The sequence below is a fragment of the Anopheles merus genome, chromosome 2L (assembly GCF_017562075.2).
Source record: "Anopheles merus strain MAF chromosome 2L, AmerM5.1, whole genome shotgun sequence".
Lineage (NCBI taxonomy): Eukaryota > Metazoa > Arthropoda > Insecta > Diptera > Culicidae > Anopheles > Anopheles merus.
Window position 1 is genome coordinate 6,380,856 of NC_054083.1, and position 22,705 is coordinate 6,403,560.

The window sequence follows — 22,705 nt, forward strand, 5'->3', positions numbered from 1 at the left end:
AAATAATTCCAACTTGGCTACAATCATTTTTAATAACATTTATGGTGGCATGATTATGACAAAAAACATAAGTGGCTCCAATCGAATATCAATGATGTAACATTCTAAGATCGGAAAAAAACAACAAAGGATTGTTCTTTTCTGGAAAATGTAATACACTTCGACAAATAGTAATAACAGATTTTTGGTTTGCAGTGCTTTTAGTATTTCTCAAAATACTCTCGCGGGCCGCATTCAGAATTGACGCGGGCCGCCAGTTTGACATACCTGCATTAAAGCATGCAAGCCTTGTTTACCTCGATCGTTAAAGGTGCATGCAAAAAATAAAATAAAAGAACAATTAAAAAAATACAAGTTCTCAAGGTTGTGTTTTTGTGAGTGGTTATAAAAAGTATTTATTTTGTTTTTTGTTTGTACATTGCTTTACAGCGTGCAAAAATGATACGTTGACAGGCAAAGTTGCATGGAACGGTGCTAACGTCCTTAAGGGATTTTTGTTTAATTGTATCTTTTGCCTTCCATTCTTTGCTCCGCTTTGTATTTCCAACAGAGGCAGTTCATAAGCGACGATAAATATCTACTTCAATGAGAGTTTGGAGGCTGAGCGTTTAAAGAAGTTTGACTGACGGACTGACCCAGCAGGAGGAAAGACACGATAGTCGAGATGCAGTTTCAACGCTGCAGGTGGCGACCAATGGCTGCTACGATTCAAACCACGATTGCTATGCGAAACATGATCGTTACGAGTGAACTGGCGAATTCGTAAATCTGGTAGGATGTTTTGGTGAACAAACAGTATCAGCGATCGGACGTCACAGAGGAATGCAGAATCAATATGTCGGCAGTGGGGCTAATTTCACGTTTAAATGCGCGGTAACTACAGCGCCTACCGTAACTATACGGACAGTCGTTTTTCGCGATTTGTGGAAAATCTGGTTGAGATAGTTGAAAACAGTGAATGTATGAATTGTACAAAATACTATTTCACATCTTTATAATTTTTTTGAAAATTTTTATATCATCATTACATGACTTATTACAAAAAAACGAAATTTTGATTGATTTATGGCCGTACCATAACTATAAAGACACTTCGAAAAATAAGGTTTTTATACTAACTAATGCATTTAAAAATCGTCCAAAAATACAAATAACATATTTTAGGAAGTAACATTTTTTACATTATATAATTACATAATTACATTTTTTGACGTTTATTTAAAGTGTTACTTTAATTTTTTAAGAGTTTTTTGAGTATTATAATAATAATTATCAAAAAGAGGATTATTTTTTTTTTGCAGGAATGATTGGTTTGAAACTACAAACCAAAGTAAAAAGTTAAAAATATTTAAAAAAATGCTTAATTTTATACGAGAGCTTAAACAATTTAATGAAGAACGGTTCAAACCTGATCAGATAAAACAAAAGCGATACAAAAACCTCAACAACAATGTTTTAGCAGAATCTAAATTCTGCTCTCCAACCCCAAGTAGGATTAGGATTCAAAAAGTGTAAAAAAAAATAAAATAAACGTAGATAAAAAGTTAAAAAAACGATCGCTTAACGACTGAATTAGTGCACTGATTCCAAATGAAATGAACCAAAATGGTAAACAGGACTAAGTTTCTAGAGATTCGTAAGAAAGAAACAAGGAAAAAACAAACACGCAGCTTGAGATGCTCCGACCAGCGGCCATAATTTAGTGTCACTTTAATGAAATTTATCGCCATTTTACCATTAAAGTATCGACCAACGGGCGTTGTTGCCTGCGCCAAGTACTGTCTGGTCTGCCGTTAAAATGAACACACACACACACACACACACACACACACACACACACACACACACACACACACACACACACACACACACACACACACACACACACACACACACACACACACACACACACACACACACACACACACACACACACAAAATGTTCTCGAAGAAAGATGGGACACTTAAAGTCTTTCCTTCCACCGGCACTCCAACTTGGAAACTTCACACCATTCGGAAAGATGCAGCATCCGTGTAAGGTGCGCCACCGAATGGTGAGTGAAAAATATAGACTCTGCTGGCCGGATTTTGTTGGAACTTTTCCAATTAAGCAGCTTGTTAAAAGCCGCCATCGAGCAACTTCCGGATGTGGAGAGGAGGAAGTAGTGGGGAAGGTAGAGGGGGAGGGGGGGGCATGGAAAGAGGAAAGGAAGCGAGTTCGCCGCGAAGGCCAGTAATAAAACGCAAACCGATTCACTACGGCCTTGTAGGGAAGGTGAGTAACGTCGCTGACTGCAAGCGGTACAGGAACGCTTTTCACGAATTGTGGGCACCATACGAAGCGTGTCTGTCTCGGTTTCGGTTGTTTGATGGTGCTTTCGTGCTTCACCGTCATTCACGAAACCAGTTCAAGTGTTGACACTCGAAGATCCTTGCCGCAATTCTTCGCCGACGCTTTTTTTGGGGCTAGAGCTCCAGGTTGGCAGCTTCGGTTTGGGTGTGCAGTAGAAGAATAATATGTAATAAAGAATACAAACTCTCCAACCAAACCAACCATCGACCGAGAGAGTGAGAGAGAGAGAGAGAGAGAGAGAGAGAGAGAGAGAGAGAGAGAGAGAGATAGAGAGTAAGAGAACGAAGTGAACGAAGGCAGGTCGAGGATGTACAACACAAAGCCATTGTTAAATTTGCAAACTCGCCTGCCTGACTGAACCAAGTTTCACAACGAACCAAGCGCGGTAACAATGTTGCTGCAGCATAATCGATTTTACATTGTTCGTCCGTGGCATAATGGGCTAACAACCCTTCCCCGGGCTGGGGGGTGGAGAGGCAATGCAAATGCAGAAGTCCACCGGCTAGGGCAGCACCTTCTTTGCTGCGACAATGGGTATACTAGTGCTTCGCACTAGTGTCCCTGATCCCTGAGGGCAGGCGGGTAAGTTGGCACATTGTTGACAGGTGCAGTGCGAATTCTGAGATTTTCTGTCCAACAGCACTCCACGGTGGTGCGGGCCGGGTCGCTCTCTTCGGCTTGAATGTTTCAAGGGGTTGTAAGATTGTTTAATAATGTAATTTTGGCATGAACGGTGGCCAATCTTGGTACCATACCTACCATGCCATTAGATGGCTACGAAGTTGCGTGTTTAATGTGTTAAAGCATTTTGCTTTACTGGCAAGGTGCGATTGTGCTTTAAAGAGAACAACTAAAGTACGTGGCATAATACGGAACGGAAACGATCGGTAATAGTAGAAATCGATTCCATTTATAATTACTGGTGAATTTATCCCTATTACACCGTTACGCAAACGAATTTCGAAGGTATGCGATCTGTACAGGTGATTTATTTAGTCTTATTTCCTGGCAAAACCTTAGTCCCTCTAGATGACAATCTTTGTTTCATTTCTGGTTACTGGCTCAGTGATGGTCTTTCACCGATATTATGATGAGATCTTGATTTGTTTATGTTTATGTTCTTTTTTAAAATTTTAATTTAAAATTGGAAAACATAACCGGATTAAGTTGAATAATATTTCTGCTCTTCTTAAAACATTATTGCCAGCAGTGGCGGATTTACAGTGTCGGGGGCCCTAAGTAGTAAGAATTGTTGAGGCCCTCTGTACATGATTACCGGATGGTACGCATTATCCGTCTTGGAAAATGTAACATTTCAACTTAAATTTTGATCAGAAGCGAGCCTCAAACAGTTGGTGCGACCATCACATGCTTGGTGACATTGTGTGCAACCAACTCTTGTTCAGTCACTTGGTCGCGAAATTTTCAGTCGGTGATCTTCGCGAAGGTTATGTGAGATATACGGTGCTTGCGAGTAGTTCGAATAAACATAATGAGCATGTTTTCTTACTCTGTTCGACCGACAGATAATCAACCCAGACAGAGGGAGAAAGCATACTCATTTTGTTGGAAACTGCTGGTTTTAACGAGTGGAAAATACCGACTGATTTATTCTCTATTTAACCAGTCGCGGATCTAACGGTAGGCGGACTAGGCGGTCGCTCGGGGCCCCGCCAATATAGGGGCCTCGTAGATCGCTAGTCTATAGTATGCCGTATGTATAACATGTTGTCACTGTTCAATCTCCCTACAGCAAGTTCAGTACCAGTACCATACACCCCCTTCCCTAAAACACCAATTACCATTTACAGGGGGGCTCAACTCATCTTACCGCCTAGAGCCCCCGATACGCTTAATCCGCCACTGTATTTAACTAAAGCCTACTACACTCCGTTCAAGCTAGCGAGGTTGCGATGATCACAACACATTTTGTTGCTTGAGCTCACGCGCCAAGTATATTCCAAGAATGTCGTGATTATCGCCGACAAAAATGTCGAGACCAAGTGACTGACCAAGCGTTGGGTGGTAATCAAAATGTCACCAAGCAAGTGATTGATCCTCCAACTGTCATTGCAACTCCAAAAATTAGATAAAGTTCATATGTTTCTTTGAGCTGCTAAAAAAGCGGATTTAGAGTTAAATATAGAAAAAAGACACATAATTCAGAAAGAAAGGGAGAGAGAGAGAGAGAGATAGAGAAAGAAAGATAGAGAGAGAGAGAGAGAGAGAGAGAGAGAGAGAGAGAGAGAGTGAGAGAGAGAGAGAGAGAGAGTGACTAAAAAATACAGAATAGCAAGTTCTTCTTTGCGAAATTAATGATTGAGAGAGCAATACGAGAAATAGGGCAAGAGAGAAAGTGTGCAACCGAAAACACGCGCGCAAGAAAATGTCCAATGAAAAACAGATAAAACGAGTAAGCTGATCAAAGTAGTCTGATTATAGGGTTTTGTTCTACTTTGGTTCGTGTCATAGTTTGCACATGCACAACAGTCGCTGCTTATCAAGCGGTCCAAGAACCCTGCAGTAACGCAGCGTTACCCGGCGCTCTAGCATCAATCGAACACGACATCGAACATGAAAAATGTATGGGATTTGACATGTTTGTCTTGTTTGTTTGTTTGTGTCTGACAGTGCACCTCCATATGATTATATGGGTTTGTTCGTGTCGGATGTCGTGTTCGATTGCTGCTAGAGCGCCGCCTTAGTTATTGCTAGATTCGTATTACAGAAGAAGAAGAAGGTAGAATATTTTGAAAGAAAAATAATATCATACAAACAACGATTTAATTACTTGTGGTTATTTCACATCAACAGGAAACGTTTACACAAATGATCCAGCTAGTACATTCTGCCCCACTAACGCCGTACTATTCACTGTAGTGTGAAATTCAATACTTTCCTGTTTCTATTCCACCTGGAAAAATTCGCCAATATCTGCGTACAGATCTCATTATAAGGCGAAAGGCCATGATGTCACTCTCATGCTGACAAATTTTTCAAAACGTGAGCTTTTGTCAAAATTTTGTAACCTGGAGCAGCCAGGAAATAAAGTTGACAAAAGTTGACAAAAAGTGACAAAATTTGACGTTTGCGAAAATGCGTAAACAAACAGCTATTTGGCGCAGTTGTGACCCATTGCTATGATAATAATGCTAAAATGCATGATTCTAATTGATTTATGTACCTATTTCGCGCTTCTTAAACAACATATCGATGATATTCAGATGTTGGAGCTTTTGTCATTTTTGTGTATGTTTTTGGTGCGGCCACGAGAAAAGCTCTTTTTTGCAGTTGACAAGCAATTTTGACAAAGTTGAAAAAATTTTCAACATTTTTTCACCTCCGTGGCCACGCGCTAATACATAGCACATGATGGCTACTGGCCATGATGATGTGGTGTGGAATTAAAGGAATGCCAAAGGAATGCGTTCGTTAGCCATTAACAGCCCCAATGGAATGTAGGGATGCGAAATCGATAGATTTGTAGGGTGCGAAAGCGATAGATTTCCCATTCCTTCAACTTGTAGTAACATACTCAAGGAGAAGGATGCAATAAACAATTTATGATTGAGAAATGTTGTGTTTTAATGCGGTGTATAGACGGATAAGGTTAACACGATAGCAATGTTTCTTTACTTTTGCCGAATTAGTCTCCAAATACAGGTCCTGATGGTGAAAAATAGCATGCATAGTCTGTTTCCGAGATACGCGATTCTCGACTTACTATTTTCCCAAATTTTAAACCGCGTATCCCGAGAACAGAATGTACACCGTCAGGATCTTGGTTAATTTCCCTAATTTTGTAACAAAAGCTTGATTGTGTATTTAAAAAAAAAATCATGCACGAAGAAAAGGCCTAGGATAACGTCGGGTGTCGGGTCTCGTTCGTTCGTCAATGAAACTAATTAAATAAAGTCGAAAACATTACCAAACCCATACAAAAACCCGAAAACATGTTGAATTGTACACTTCTTTTGTTAGAGCGTCCGGGTGTAGGTAAGCTGCCTGCTGAAAATAGGAAAAAATCACCTTTAGGATAAATGATATCACCACTGCTGAACCTGATTCCATGAGGCCATGTGGCATACCCTTGTCAGGGGCAGCGGCATATAGTGGCCTTCTGATTCCTGGTGAAGGTGTTGATCGGCGGCACGTGACCCCTTGGGTGCCACGTGGTTTTGTACATTAGCTTCAAACTTGGTTTACTCTGTCACCCCCAGGATCCTTCCTTCCTTTTGACCGATACTGACTTTTCTGTTGTGTGAGTGTTCACAATAGCAGCAACTTGTGTAACAATTCTCGATTATCTGTCAGCAACACTCGACGACGACGACGGTAGTCGGGTGGAAGAGTTTGCGGGTTTTAACTGAGTGTGGTATGTTTATTTTGTTCACCGACAAACGATCCTGGCCACTGTCATGGACGGTTGCATTACGTTGCGTTCTGTTTGAAGTTTTAGTGCCCTAGGGCGTAGGGCATGCCAGTGGCATGCCGACAGAATAATGATCTGTATTACAACAGTATTACAGTGAAAATTGATAGAAATTATTTATGTACTACATATCGTGTTATAATAACCCCAATGATTTTTTCTTTTACCAAAATAATACTCTTTCTCCTCCCCTCCTCTCTTTCTCTCTTACTCTCGCCCTCCACTATCATAAGTATTAATGCTTTCAGCCAAAAAGGAAACCATTTGGTTATCAGGCTTTTAGCATCATCCGAGAACGGTTCCGCTCCCGGTTACGGTTTTTCACACTCTCGGAAAAGACCATCGCCTGCGGTCGGTTGCTGCCGGTCCTTCGCTTACAAGTCCAGGTTGCTGATAAATCGTATTAACGCAAATTGATACCAACCCCTTGGGCGTCTCTGCGCAAGAGTGCGGAACCCCTGTCGCTCATTTGCCGCCCTTTCCTGTCAATTGGCGGCACAATCAAGATTAGATCAATGCACACAATTATTAGATTCAGCTTGTATTTCTGGTTTATGTCCCCTGCAACAAACAACAGAGGAAAAAACGCGCTACTCACCAGCACCATGGTTACGGGTAGCTGTTTTCTACGCTGAATACAACAGCCCACAGCTGGCTAGATGCGTAGATAGCTCGCGATAGAACCAGCAGGGAATCGAATGCTTTTATTCATTGCAGCACCAGGGGTTCTTAAGCATCTTCACAAACGTTACTGACGCCGATTTTAACCGAAAAGAACCTGCATTTACCTGCTAAACGGATAATAAACAGATCCATCGCTCGCTCGCCGGTAATCTAATTCAAACGGCGATTGTGGGCATGCCGATAGTATTACAACCCAAGCGCCATTTGAATGTGTCATTTGAGAACTTTATACCGCACAGGACGCCGGTCCCGAAGGGATGGTTTCCGAAATGTCTCAACAAACTGCTTCGACTGCAAATGGCTCATACCATCGGTGTGAGAACCGTTCTTAACCTCTCGATTTACGACACCGAGAACCGCAATCTATCCCACATCCGGGGCGAGAGAAGCGAAGGGAAAACACTGTCTCCCACCCCTCGGGCATTAAAATGAGAACCTTTTACAAAAATCACCTGTGGAAGGTGTGTGCGTGCTATTTTCAGGTTGAAGTCAAAACACAAAAGAAACCTCCAAAGTACTGCACGCCCAAGCGGCCCACCCTTTGTACACCACAAAACCGCCTCGCGAGCATGCTGATCGGATAAATGGAGGCCTGTTCCCTCCGAGCTAGAAACACATGCACATACACAAAACACAATCCGATGAAAGCCTAGACACACCCGCCCAGAAAGATTCTCGAATTGCGGCACTTTAGCTGAGGTGTAGAAACGAACGCCTTTCGCCGTGCTGGCATGATCTGGTCCCCGTATCCGGAACCGGCACACCGTAGATTCTGCCGAAAACATATCGGATGGGAAACACTTAATGGGTACCGACGTGTTGTTGCTGGCAAACTTTTCCAACCACTCCACTGCGTGTAATGTGATAAGTTGGCACAATAAAAACAAATGATTTAATTTGCCTTCGGATTGCTCTCGGCACTCCATCGGCCGAACCGGACATGATGAAGTGTGTAATGGAGGTGAGTAGATAAGGATAATGAGCGCTACGATTGAAGCTGTATCACAGTATGTGTGTGTGTGTGTGTGTGTGTGTGTGTGTGTGTTTGTAAGTGAAATTGAACGGTCTTCTTGAGACATGTTAGTGGATTTGTTAATTGATACCGTTGCCTTTTTGAATGCAATCCCCCAGTAAGGTTCATCGTTTTACTGCAGCCTCTTTAAGATCGTAAATCTTTTCACACTTTTTCACCAACTTCTGCCTTCACCAGCTTCCAGGCGAAACATTTCTGCAAGAACAGAACTTGTTTTGCATAACAAACAATGGAGAACAACGTGCACTTTCGCGCCGGATGCGATGTACGGTTGGTGTAAGGTGACGATTGGATTCTGTCACTGTATTGTGTCGCACATTTAGACGGTGTAGGCCACAGGAAGAAATGGCACCATCTCGACCTCTTTAGAAGAAGGAACCCTTCGGTCACAGGACAAAAGTATTACTACAACGAACTACGTCAGCGGAAGACACAAATCTACCATCATCACCCGACACGTGGCGTATCCTTTTGTTCTGCATTTATGCATTACACGCGCCAAATCGGATCTGTAAGGTACTGTAGTGCCAAAAAAAAAACTAAAAGGATCAAGGGTTTGTACTATGCAGAAGTACAGATTGTGAAAAACATTTCTCAATAAATCCTTTGTAATTATGATACTTCGTTCTAAAAACTGAACTAAATCTATTATTGTCTTTTGTTATTATGGGATTACAGGATTTTTCATATGTTCTAATAATTTTGGGACACTTTCTTGACCATTTCCTATAGGAAATGAACTCTGCGGAACCATTTTTGGTGAGGCTAATTTGTAATTCAACTGGAATTTTCAATGAAAGAATGAGTGACTAAAGTGTCCCAAAATTATGAAAACCCCTAAAAAAGTTATCCAAACAACACATACCATATTTTCCAGATCCATTTCTTCCAATCGGCGCAATCGTTCCTCCCTTTGCAAAGCGGCCTCTTTTGCCTGATTGCGGCGTTTATTTTTCATGTGTCCCATGGTGAAAAGTTGTAGAATGAAACTGCAGCAAATGAGATAGTTTGCACTGTATGCTCGACTCAAAGCTACACTATTCTTGTCGATCCGGTGTGTAATGCATGCAATATCCTGTACATTGATTGTATCACCTGAAATTAATTGAAACCAGCATAAACTGGAATTAATCTATATATCAAACACAGCATTGCAATTGTCAGCGAACGTGGGACAAAATTTCACCTAAATAGACCGTTCATATCCGTATTGAAGATTTTGTTGTTGTTGTTGCCCCAAACTCATAATATAACAAACCGCAACAACACGCTTGGAAGTGAAAGATGGTTAAAATATTGCCTTCGTTTTGTGGGACACCCCTGCCACAGTTTGGTGCACTACTTCGCTTTAAAGAAATCGATAAATCTTGTGCAACGTGTTGATACGAAAAAGAAGAGAAAAGGCAAGACAAAAAAAAAACACTCAAACAGAGGGCAACCCAGTAGCTTGAACTGATGGGATAAGGAGGATTTCAGTACATGATTGTCATTAAAGTAAAACTTGGAAATGTATGCAATGTCTTCCCTGCGGATGAACGAGCTAAGAGGGATTGAATTTTTAACAGTAATAATTTACTCGAATGTCATAATAGTTTTACATCCAGTTCCACGCTGAATCAAAACGCATGTATCAAAATAACTGCGTAACGAACGAAATTTCCCTTGGTTACTGGGGACGTAACCTTTCAAGAATGTGCGGAATTTATGGCGGCAAGCGCATGGGGTTTGCGGTGGTCGCATCGTTTGCGGAAACGAATTTCGCAGCTCCAGCACGGGACACGGGCGTCTGTTTCGAATGCCACGATTTGTGTGAACTTTAAGCATTGCCGGTCTATGAGGCCTTTCCGGCAGCACAACTTCTCCCCCAAAGCAGGGCGTTTGCCAGGCCAGCCCGTACAGCATACCGTATGGCCCGACGGCGCAGGACCAACAACCGTTACGCATCATGTCCACCGAAATCGATATCAAACCGGCCCTGTCAAGGACTGCCGTAGCTGTTTGTGGTACGTAGCTTGAGCGATGCCTAAAACCCGGGAACAAACCTCGGGCACCCTTTAAACGAGAGCGAGAGCATCCTGCCCCGGACACGGGAGGAGGTAGGACGAGCTGCTAGGAACGTTTGCTTCTGGAACTCAATGAAACTAAGGGAAAGATCAGGTTTGGTTGCAGAAGACACAGAGGCGGTTAGTGTATGTGTGTGTGTGCGTGTTGGTGTGTTTGAGGGAGGACATTCGGAAAGCAAGCAGTGCTTGCCACTGATGTCGAAGTGGCTGTGGAACACCGTATGCAAATTCAATTAGTAACGCGTTTGGAAGTAAAATCCCCGGGAGGTGCAAGAGGAGGGCGCACACTTTTCGTTTCGGCGAGGACTTGGTTTTGAGGATGTGAGTTGTTTTTGCCAAATAAACAGTCAGATGATATTATTCATTTTTAATTTACTCTCCATACCCTCTTTCTACGCTCAAGAGTTTAATATACTTGAACTTGATTCTAGTCGAATTCTTCATGCGATGTCGAGATGATGATTGATGTACCATTGTAGTACATGCAAGCATTTAGAAAATGATTCTGGTCAGATTTTCATTATTATGAGAACTTAATATAAATCGTAGGTCAGAGTTTTTCAAAATTAATTTCGAGTAATTTGAGTAATTAGTCTTATACGGGCACTAGTTATTTGTTGCATCGATTTCTCGTACATTGAAATTCAAATTAATGAGTTGTTTGAGTTTTTTTTAACATCAAACAAACAAGCATCGTCATATTGTCATTACAACATATTTCAAACCGACGACCAATTAAAACAGGCCAAATACTTCCTATTGTACTTTAGGTCACCAACAAAACCTTAAAAAATCGAAATCTCTCTCTTTCTCTTTGTCGTATTGAAAAATTACACCATATTAAAAGGCTTTAACCACATCTTCTTCCTTCCTTCGTCTGAATTATCAATTTTTAATGTATGGTAATTAAGCACCAACCAAGACGATTTGCGCGAGGACGAGCGCAGGTTTTCCCAGGCCGACCACAGGCCACGTCAGTGTCATTCGCAAAACGGGAACAAATGTCTTTATTAATACGTAGCTACCTTGCCCATCCGTTCCCGACCGAGTCGAGAAAATGTGTTTATTAATACATGCAACCAAAACACTCACCCCGCGTGAAAGCAAGTGGTTTTCTCCATGGCCTTTGCGTTAGGGTTTCGTTGGAATCCTTGCACGCTATAAACAAGGGGGAAGTGCAAACCTCTACACCATCATCAAAACCCGCCGTAGATCTTGTTGACTTTTTCCCCTCTCCCGGACTGTTTAGTTAAGATGTTGCAGGGTTTGTAGCAAATTTCTGTTTATGCAGCTACAAGTAACTCTTGTAATTCGGTACTAAGTGCTCCCTCCTCTCTACAATGGTGCTTCAGGATGGAGTGGAAGATAGGACATTATGTGTTTAATTTACATAAATATCTCGTGATCATCAAACGTGTGCCTGTGTGTGAGTGAGTGTGTGTGCGTGTGTGAGTACAAGGGTACAAGAGATTAAAATGAAACAAAAATATGAGCTCTAATCTTATCAAATAAATGGAATTATGTACACAGAAAACCGAATGATCATCCCATCATGGCACACACGTTCAACTAAAACAAATGTCATTGTATGAGATTTCACTAGCGGGACAAGACCCTTAAAGACAAAGGATATGCTGCAAACAAACATATTAATATGCATTTCCGCATTGCTACCAATCAAATCATTGAGTAATTAATGTACCGCGCATAGCTTCCATTCATTTATTAATGGATGACATTTTGCTTGATCCAGAAGGCGAACAAGAAGCAACTAAATCAATGCAATACAAAAAAATATCCCCAAGCATGCAGGGACAAATGGTGACAAAAATAACAACAATGCCACCATTCAAAGCCCGAACGCTTCGGAAAAAAACCCGTTCACAGCTGTGTGTTTGAGCATTTTGCACGCGCCAATTTTGTGCCTATTGACACCCAATATATTGAATGGCAAAACTTTTACAATGCACTTTTACCCGTGTGGTGCAATTGCGTTGCCTTTGGTCCCCTGTTTTGTTAGTATTGTTTGTGTGGCACACAATGGACAGCTTCCGCAAAATAGCAGCCATACAAATCGGGTACGTGACGGTTTGGAAAGGTGGATGGTGTTTTTCGTCAATTGGTATTTGTTTAAACGATTCCCGATAGAGTTGATGGATTGGAGTTTGGTGACACAGAGTGGGAATTGTGTAGCAGGAAATGGATTTACAGCGGCTATGCTTTGTGCTAAACTGTGGTTCACTGTGGCAAAGAGTCCTTTTGAGCCAAGACGGGCAATAGATTATGAGGCAAGTGGAATACTCTCAAGTGTTACATTTAGTTTTACTTTGGGGACAACAGGTTGATAATTATAATTTTTGCTTCACGTAATTTATGGATAATGCCTAATATTAAAATGAAGAAAAAACTTATTCATCGTTTCACGGTACAGTCTGTTCCCGAGCTGCGCGGTTCTCAACACACGCGGATGCGGAGATACGCGGTTTTCTAAATTTGACAGATAAAATGTCAAATCAGTACAATTTGATTCAAGAACTGCCCCATACAGTGTAAATTGCATTTTTTCCAATAAATTTTATCCACTTAATCCAGTTAATAATAAAAAAATATCAGAATATTTTGCACCAATCGTAGCATACAAATGATACAGTGTATAAAAGTACTAATTTTACTAATAAAAATACCGAGTAACCAATTGTATTTTGATCGAAAACCGTGAAATTCGACATACGCGGATATTCGAGTTAGTCGGATTCCTCGGGAACGCACAAACAGCGTAACTCGGGAACAGACTGTACTTAAAGTTTGCATTTTCTGCCAATACATTTAAATTGCACTCAAACATTGCTAATTAATTATTGGTTGAAATGCAGAATACTCTTTGAGCATCATTTGTTAAAGTTATTTTTAAAATCTTACCGTATTAATACACGATGCGCAATCTCAGATTGCGCATATATTCGTTTTGTCAAAAAATATATCATTTCGCTTAGCCAACCCTGAGCTATAAACGTCATTTCCTCACAATTTCATATTGCGCCAAGATTGCACATACATTTTCAAGATTATGTGTCCGAGATATATTATTTTTTTTACAGATAACCGATCCATTGAGATGCAGTTTAAACCGATCCATTTGACAGATAAATATATGCGCAATCTGTTATTACGTAACGTTTATTGATACGGTTAGGATGAAACGCTATGTTGATGGCCATTTGAAATATAAGCTAACAAAAAGATGTAAAACATGATAGAAACGATGTAAAGATAATTGGTAAAATATAATTTTAAGGGAAAGTTTGAGACTTTTGCATTTGAGTTAATAGTTTCGGATGATTCATTTCAACATTGGTGTCAATATAATTTTGTAAATAAAAATTAAACATATACCAAACAAGAGGAAATCCATATTAAATATTATTTTAACGCAAAGCGATATGATGGAAGATCATGTTTTTCGGACTTAGGTAGATTCTCAATGCAGTTGTCAAGAGCTGTCAGTGTTTTATTTTTTATAACTGCACTGTATAACGCACGGCAACGATAGCACCTAGCTTCAGCGCCAGTGCTGAATCTAATCGGAATCGTGCAAACAAACACATCAACTATGGTCGGTCTCTTCCTACCCCCCCCCCCCCCCCCCCCCTTACCAAAATACTCCTTTCAGCTGCTTTCAGTTGACTGCGATAGAGCATAAAAGACCCAAAGATGTAGCAAAGAAGTATGGTGCTTGAAAAAAGAGATGCGAATTATATGCGATAGTGTAGGTTGCATGGGGAAAAGAGCAGTCGGTGTTGTCTGACAACGAAAAGTATCGAATAGAATATAACATCAACCCTGGGAGCTGGGAGCAGGGTGTGTGAGTGTGTCTGCAACCGGCACTGGGTGTACTCTTTTTTATTACCTCGACTATGCAATAAAGTTTGCAATGCTACAAGCCGCACATAAAAGGCAGTTTGTTCAGTTCAGCTCGTTATGGAAAAATATTAAAAAATGGTTCGTCCATACGGTTGTAGCAAATATAAATAAACGAGCGCTGCAGCGACACTGGGATGCCAGTATCACGGGAGTGGAGAGTTTGCCGGATGACCCTATGGGGAAGTGCTCGCCATATCGTGCACGTCGTACAACGCTAGCTGGCAGATTCTAGCGGGCCTCTATAGCACCGACGTCCGAGGCGGGTACCGCGCAAGGATATGAAAGGATGTGTGTTTAGTTTTTAGCTCGCTCCGGGCCACTAGTGCCACGCTTGGGTGCTGGTAGATAAAGGTACCTCGATGATAAACTCGCCTCGTTCGGGCGTCCATTTGCAAAAACACCCGTGTGTTGGATGATCATGGACGGAGGAGCATAGGTCACCGGTTTGGGTAGATAAAAGGTACCGGGCTGATGGTGCCGGGTTTGGTCCTGGGGTTAACAGTGGGCAGCGATGCTGTTGGGAAATGGAACTGGGTAGCTGAAGTAGCGCGTGATGGGATTTCTTGCGCATAGAGAGCGGTGAATAGGTGTAGGTATGCCAATGGTTGTTACAAAAACTACGCAGGAAATAGTAGTTTTTGATAAAAGCTGTTTTTCCGAGCCGAGTGTTTTTTTTTGTTCTTGTCAGTTTTTTTACTACAATATTTGATGTAGGTTTGCTGCTTTGAAATCTTACTACGTGTATGGGTAAGGGCGACTAATGGGAACATCCTGTCAATGAGTTGGTTTGGTTTGGATTTTGGTTACTATTGCTAATTAAATAGAAAGGATAATTTATTGCATCAAATTTTGCTTTCATAATTTATAAGTGATCATGTTACTGTAACGGCTGTGAGTTAACGTCGATTTGATTTCCATTTTTCCTATTGCGATTTGTATGTCGCTTCGATCAATGCAAAGCTTTTGCTACTGCTATGTATTTGAAGCACTGATCCAATCGCTTGGCAATTAAAAAATTATTTTAAATATTTGTAGTATTGGGCTCTTTCTGCTACCATTAGCAGTGCACACAAGCACTGGAAAATCAACGAGAAAAATAATTGACGACTGTTTGCCATTATAACGGAGTTCGGCTACATTCATTATAATTGGATTGCAAACAGATTAATTTGCAAGAGTCATTGAAATGCAATAAAAACAAATGCATTACATTTAGTGTGCTGTGTACGAAAACAAAACACAGTTGCAATCATTGGACACTATAGCACAGAAATTGTTCTATTCATCAAATTGCACAATTCTCAACCAACAACCACCATCGATCGCAAAGGCTTTAGCAGGTGAATGAAAGATAGCTTTCCATCGTAATGACTCTTTTATGAATTAATTATACTGTAACATTCTCCAGCCTATAAAATGCACAACTCGCATCGATAAACCACAATAGAGGCACACCGGCTGGGCCGGCTGGGCCCCGGAGTACATTTACATCCATGTCAGAGGAAAATTATGATCGGGTCTAGTAATCAACTGGCTGATGTGGTGATAGCAGCAAATACAATAGCCATCACCAATCGGTACGCTGAATGGGTGAGTTCGTGCGTTTCTACCTCCCGCCCAACACCCTCTGGATTGGGTTCAGTGGATGGTAGCAGCATTTAACGATCGACGAGGACCCCGCTTTCATCATAGATATTGCATCATGGATGCGTAAAATCCGAGAACGATATTAAATCGTAATAGCTGTCAGATATGTTTATGTCGTTTTAAAATTTTAATGTCAACATTATTATGTTGAAGCAGTCATAATTTGTGTCCCCAACTGTCCCACTGCCCCGCACCAATGGGAGGGCCATTTAATGATATTGGTTTGTTTGAAAACCAATCTTCTCCCCGCTGCCTGCAGTGCGTATTCCCGTTTCACCCTCCGCACGGCTGTCTATCAATCGCAAGAGCTTTCCTGCCGGGTTTTAAGCATAACAATATGTACCACTCATTGCAACCCGGGACTGGCAAATGCACTTTGGCGCGGTAGGTATCAGCATATCATCGGCCAACATTGAGACAGGGCGCATCCAAATGGTACGATAAATATTTTCTCACAGCGTGTCTGTGTGATTCGCCCCGCGTGCACCATGCTGCAGCCTGCGCCCCTCAATGTGCCTGACGAATGCACGAATGCACCACTCGCTGCATGGTGCTGCACAGTGCGGTAGCAAATTTGAATAATATATTTAAATGGCATAAATATTTTCGTTATTTGTTTACAACTCGATTTATTAATATAATACCATGTAATTCATTTCACTTCTGATCGCAATCAGCGGGAATATGCGTATGCATGATGAGCGCGCATCGTTGCAGGGCATTTGCGTACCGGCATGCAGACGAGCACTGGTACGCTGCGGCGCTGGTACGTGGGTTGAGGTATTTCAATTTAATCCGATCCGATTGCTACCGTTCGCCTGTAGCTGCCCCGGTGGCTCTTTTTCACCATTACATGAATGGTGTGTTGGAGGTGGAATTAAAGCGACACAAACTATATTGCACAACCAGCATCGTCGTTCAAGCTTTTCCAGTAGTATGGTTGCTTACGAATTAATATTTGAAAAAAAAAAAAAATGCAGCTATTTATTAACACAAGCTCAATCACGAAGCCTATAAAAGGAAATCATTAAAAATGACATCTTTGTACCGAAAGAACGGTAACGTTCTTATTGGATTTGTCGTCGTTTCTCCTTCGCTAATCATTTACATTATTTAATATACCTTACGACCGTATGATTAACTTTCCCAGCCACAGTTTTGTTACCTCTATTGAACAAAAATGTCAAACATAAGGTCGATCAATCGATCAAGCTTGCCCGTTCGCGGAAATCAAAACTGTTCCAAGCACAAAGACGAGTAGCGTTAGGATAGTTATCCAACCGACCAATCGACCAATGTCCTGCGCAAGACGGCGTCTGTCATCGTGTAGACAACAGCGACAACATCAATCATAAAATTTAATGGGATAACATAAACAGGAAACAGCAACACAAAGGACAAACGAGCTCACTCGCACACTCCTGTAAAGACGGGACCGGGAGACGTAGTGCTTTGGGTAAACCATCGCGCGTTCGTCCTTTTGCACACAGTCCGATCTGAGCAACGAACAGAGGAGTGCTTCCTAAAGCTCACCATCATCATCATCAACAACAACAACAACAACAACAACAACAACACTATCAGCATCATCATCAGTAGTAGCAGAAGCAGTAGCTGTAGCACAGTTACCCGGCGTTCGTATGGAAAACTTTGAACATTCATAACGAGATTGTACGCATTTAACGATCCTCCCCGGTATATGAATCATGGTCCAAACTCCACAATAGCACCCCCGGTTGTCCCGGGCAGAAAGCGATATTGGTGGGCGGTATGGTACGCTCGTTTAAAAGAGCCCTTGTAGATACTGTAGTCCTAAAATGGCGGGGAAACGGTGAAACAGGTTGCCGACGTCGTCATTGCCAGCGTACCGGTCCTTAAGGAGCAATTTGAGCGAGCAGTATAAAACGAAATGCCTTTGATTTTCCGGTTCGCCTTTGATCTCTTTGGTAATATTTCCACCGCGCATAACCATGACCTCCCATCCTGGCTGGCTTTTGCGCACCTCGTCACAGGCCGTGGCGAGGTTTCAAAACGGACTCGGATCGGGATGCAAAGCAGCAAGCACATCACGGCACAACAATTTACGCTCGAAGGGAGAATGAAATGTTTTAAAACAAATTAAAAATATCAATAAACTTACAGCTTCACGGCTTAGCCTTGTTTCGGGAACGATTACTGAGCAGTTGGGTTTAGAGGCGTGCGTTCTTCCTTTGTGCTGTATTAAATCTGCTTTTCGCCAAATGAGCTACTACAGCGATCGTTGAACCGTGCGGATCTTATTCTCGAATGATTGAAGCGGTTTGCGGAATACTGTTACTATACAGTACCATTTAGTTGTGTTGAAATTGTTCCGCAATGGTGGTTGTTTAAAGTGAAACGATGATTGTGGAATTTGGAATTTATGTGAAAAAAAATCTGTTTGCAGGACTATTATGTGAAAAGTGTAGCCCAATGGACACAAAAAAGTAAAACAAAGGTCAGTAAGCTGGATTGAAACGCGATGGAAATTGCATTGCTGCAATGCCAACCCATGGTAAGCAGCAGCCAAAGCTGGAAAAATAAAACATAGAATATATTGCACGAATATCCTTCCAGATAATCCTTTATGTTGGTTCGTTCGGTATATGATATTGATTCCGGATTTGAGTCCCCTTCCCCCCTACCCTCCCTTGGCGCCTTCACTCAGCTCCGTTCACTTCACACACTGATCAGACCTGCTTCTGCTAGCGGTTAAATGCCAACCAATGGCATCGCCATACGGCACACTTCATCCCACAGGGCAGCGGATATCCGGCGTCATACACAGACTATCACTATGGAGCGATCGAACAAAAAGAAACCGATCGCATCTGCATGTGTATCATTATTCCACCAATATTCTTGTGCCCTTGGTCCATCTCCTCGTAAAAAGAAGGAACAATTGCATGAAAAATGGAGCACAGTGTGTCGTTTGCTGTTTGGCTCGAGTCCGTTCATTTGCGCTACCGAGCCTGTATCCTTGCTCAAATCGCTTGCTTGTCACAGCGCAGCATTAACAACCGCTCGCAGTGCATTGAGAAGAGCAACTGCAAATGCTGCACTGAAAAAAAGGAATGATGCAAACATGAAAATTGATCATCGAAGCTTAGTGCAGCACGACACAAACACAATGGACAATATGGTGAATGCCTATTTTTAATGCAACAACATTCGTTACACAGATACTAGGTACGTTTTCTATAGTAGACTGTTGCAAACTCATGGGCGTATTAAAACGGCCATCAGTGCGACGAGTGCAAGAAAAATAAATGACATGACTACGGTATAAGCGGATTGGAAAAGTTATTTTACTTTCAGGGCTGAGGGAATGCATTTTTTGTTTACATTGCGAACATATCAGCATTTAGATGATGGGGAGTTGAGTAAAATATAAATATTGTTTGCAGAATTATGTGTAGTTCTATTCCATCTTTTTTAAATATTTTTCTTCTCTCTTTTTCTTTGGCTCAAGAACCGTTGTCGGCCAAGGCCAGCTGCCTGTACCACTTTTGGGGTTGGCTTTCAGTGACTTATGGATTACCCCTCATAGAAGCATAGTCAGTCCTGGGTATGGCGGCACGGTTCATTTGGGGCTTGAACCCATGACATGGACATGTTGTTAAGTCATACAAGCTAACGAATGTACCACGAGATTGGCTTCTTTTTTTATACAACATGAATTATCTCATCTTTTTATGCAACATGAATTAGTGCAAAGTCAAAGATGGAATATGCATAGCCGTATTAAGCTAATACATAATGTAGATATTATACTCAGCTTACTCAGGACATTCAGTCACTAACCGTACAGAAGACCCGTCCTGGAAAAATTGATGATCGTGAATTTTCACGTGAATAGCCAAGCGCCATACTGCGTGGAAGTCTTAATTAAAGCACTATTTGTGATATTTTTATAGTATGTTGTATAAGAAAAACCGGAGCCTTACTTTTAAATTGCATTGGAACTCGATGGTTCGAAATAACCTGGATTTATTGATGATGCAATTATAATTTATACCGGAGTACCGATGTTTCCCAAACTGTGTCTGTGGAAACATTGTGAGATTAGCGATCTGTTTTTCTTTATATTTATCTATTTATTCATTAATTAAAATTTAATAATTCAATCCCCACATCAATTTCTGTGCCGTGTGTGCAATTTCATACATTTGAGAAAAAAACTGCAATAGTTAAGGCGAAAATTGATGAACTTTAAATAATTAAAATAATAAATAACGAACTGTAAGATTCTTTCTCGTGAAAGAAAGAGGTTAAGTTGTGTTAGCTCAAGCATAAAACTTTCTGACTAATATCACTTAAATATGGTGAAAACGGACTGGCAGACGAAGGCGCAATACCATAAGGCGCGGTTTCGGACACTCCTGAGGCAGGCAAAAAGCGCAAAGCGGTTGTAGCACCGGATAAGTAAGTAAGTAAGTATGGTAGAAACATTGCTGCTAACATGATTATTTTGTGAGTTGCAGCAAAAACTCCAGATCGAGACATTAGTTGGAAGTACAGCTGGATTTTACACAGTTTGTTCCGAAGAATAACATAAAAATGTTGCAACTTTCTTCTCAAAAATCTCGTTTATTTCGGTAGTGTTTGCTATGTTAACAAATTTGTTGGTAATGCATCTAATGTATTTTTTACGACAGTTATGGCGAAAAACACCCTCTAGGTTGTACACCGACCATCGTAGAGATATTTAAACATGACATTCTATCCTTGGAGAAGATATGCGCATTATTTGCATCTCATTGCGTATGGAACAACATCGACAACCAATTCAGGGAGTATTTCGATATTGTCACAAACAACGCAACGTGTATCACCGAACACTGCCTTATACCCTTCAGCTGTAGGCATGTAACATTCCTTCAGTAACTACAAAAATAAACATATAAACAACGAACGAACATAAAACAACGTGTCTTGTTATATGGAGGAGTATCGGCGTCTGCTTACCAGGCTATCACTGTTATGGGTAGTATGTATGCAAAGACTTTCGTAACCATCCCCAACAAGCCAGACTGGGGACAATGAGATAAAACCAGTTTGTAGCGCCCCGTTCCTAGACGGAAGCGATAGAAAAGGTAGCTGCATGAGACCGATGCTTCGGTAGGGTTTGTTTGTTTGCGTAAGGTTTGTACTACCAAGATACCCTTGTCTAGGTGGAAAGACAAACTTACTATCGGGGCGCAGGCAAAGCATTACAGTCAGGCAAAATGTGTGCAAATGTTACAAAGCGGTAGTTCAAGTAGGAATCGAACTCGCGCGGTCCAGTAGGAGCTGGCGTCCCCCATTTTGTCACCAGGCCCTCCAATGTAATAATAGAATGGCCAAATTTCATGTCCATGTTCCATTTGTATCTATCAGGATCAGAACATAAAAAGCAAAATTAAAGATAACTTTAAAAAGTTAGTCACACTGGAATGCTCAAGCAACCTCTGTACAGTTTTAGCAAAGAAATAGAAGGATTTAACATTGTTTGCCGTATATGAAAAGCTTTATGTATGTGTTCCAAGATAGAGAGAGAGAGAGAGAGAGAGAGAGAGAGAGAGAGAGAGAGAGAGAAAGTGTGTGTGTGTACGTTACTGGCTTACATCGTACCGCGCTCTGGCAGAAATTTTGGACGATAAGTTTGGACTGCAATGAAGCAGCACAGGCACCAAACGAGCAACGAGGGCAAGTTTCTCTAAACCTTGAGTTTTGCACAGCACCAACATGGAGCTAAAATAGAGCACGTCCACGGCAAGAGAGCATAAAATGTGGAACTTCTGTTTTAGGGTATTATTGTTGTTGCTACTGTTGTTCGATGTTTGTTTGCTGTGTATGTAAATGGGTTTGGTTTCGCTTGTTTGACCACGCCTTCGGATGGTCTTTGGAGCAACGGTGGTTGCCAGGTGTATGCGATGGGGCTGGTGGAACCGACGATTCTGCCAGGATACCGAAACTGACCACTGAGATGAGTACATCGAACAGTACCGTACAGTTCATGTCCCGAATGCCAGTCTAGGGACAGGTGTACACAAACAGACCAAGCGAACAAACACCTATAGATACATGATGTGACATGCGGCCGCCTGTTTGGTTGAAATCAGTAGCTTCCTTTAACGTATAAGAACAATTGAGGCTATAATAGCAAAGGATTGTTGAAAATTCGGGCGTGTTTTTTCTTATTTGAGCAATTATTATTGTCTAATATTTGTTGCCATGTCTAGCATAATGCATGTTGTGACAATCTTTTAATTACAGTAGTAATTACAGTATTGAATCAAATTACTCACATCACTGTTCTTTCAGCGAAACATGGACCATACAGTAAAGCACATGAAGTTGTTGCACTTTGGTAACCGATGGATTATGGTCTATGTTCAGATAATCGTGATGGACGGCGTTATCGTTGTTTCATATTTGTTTCCCTCCGTGTCAAGCATCTGTCTACGCCTGGCACGTTTGTCTGATATCAAACATCTCATGAATAATTCGAAGGTACTTTAGCTACCGTCAGAAGTTGTCTTCTATGCTAGATGGATGTAAACAAACCTGCC

At 41.4% G+C, this 22,705-nt stretch overlaps 1 protein-coding gene across 3 annotated transcripts in view; it reads right to left on the reverse strand.

Annotated features, from left to right (window-relative positions):
* LOC121594894 (coatomer subunit beta') overlaps positions 1-22,705 on the reverse strand; it is a 73,146-nt gene that overhangs the window by 9,438 nt on the left and 41,003 nt on the right. For all 3 annotated transcript variants that reach the window (XM_041918695.1, XM_041918694.1, XM_041918696.1), the window contains exon 2: positions 9,368-9,597. In XM_041918695.1, the coding sequence (XP_041774629.1) occupies positions 9,368-9,597 (230 nt within the window). The remainder of the gene's footprint in view (positions 1-9,367; positions 9,598-22,705) is intronic.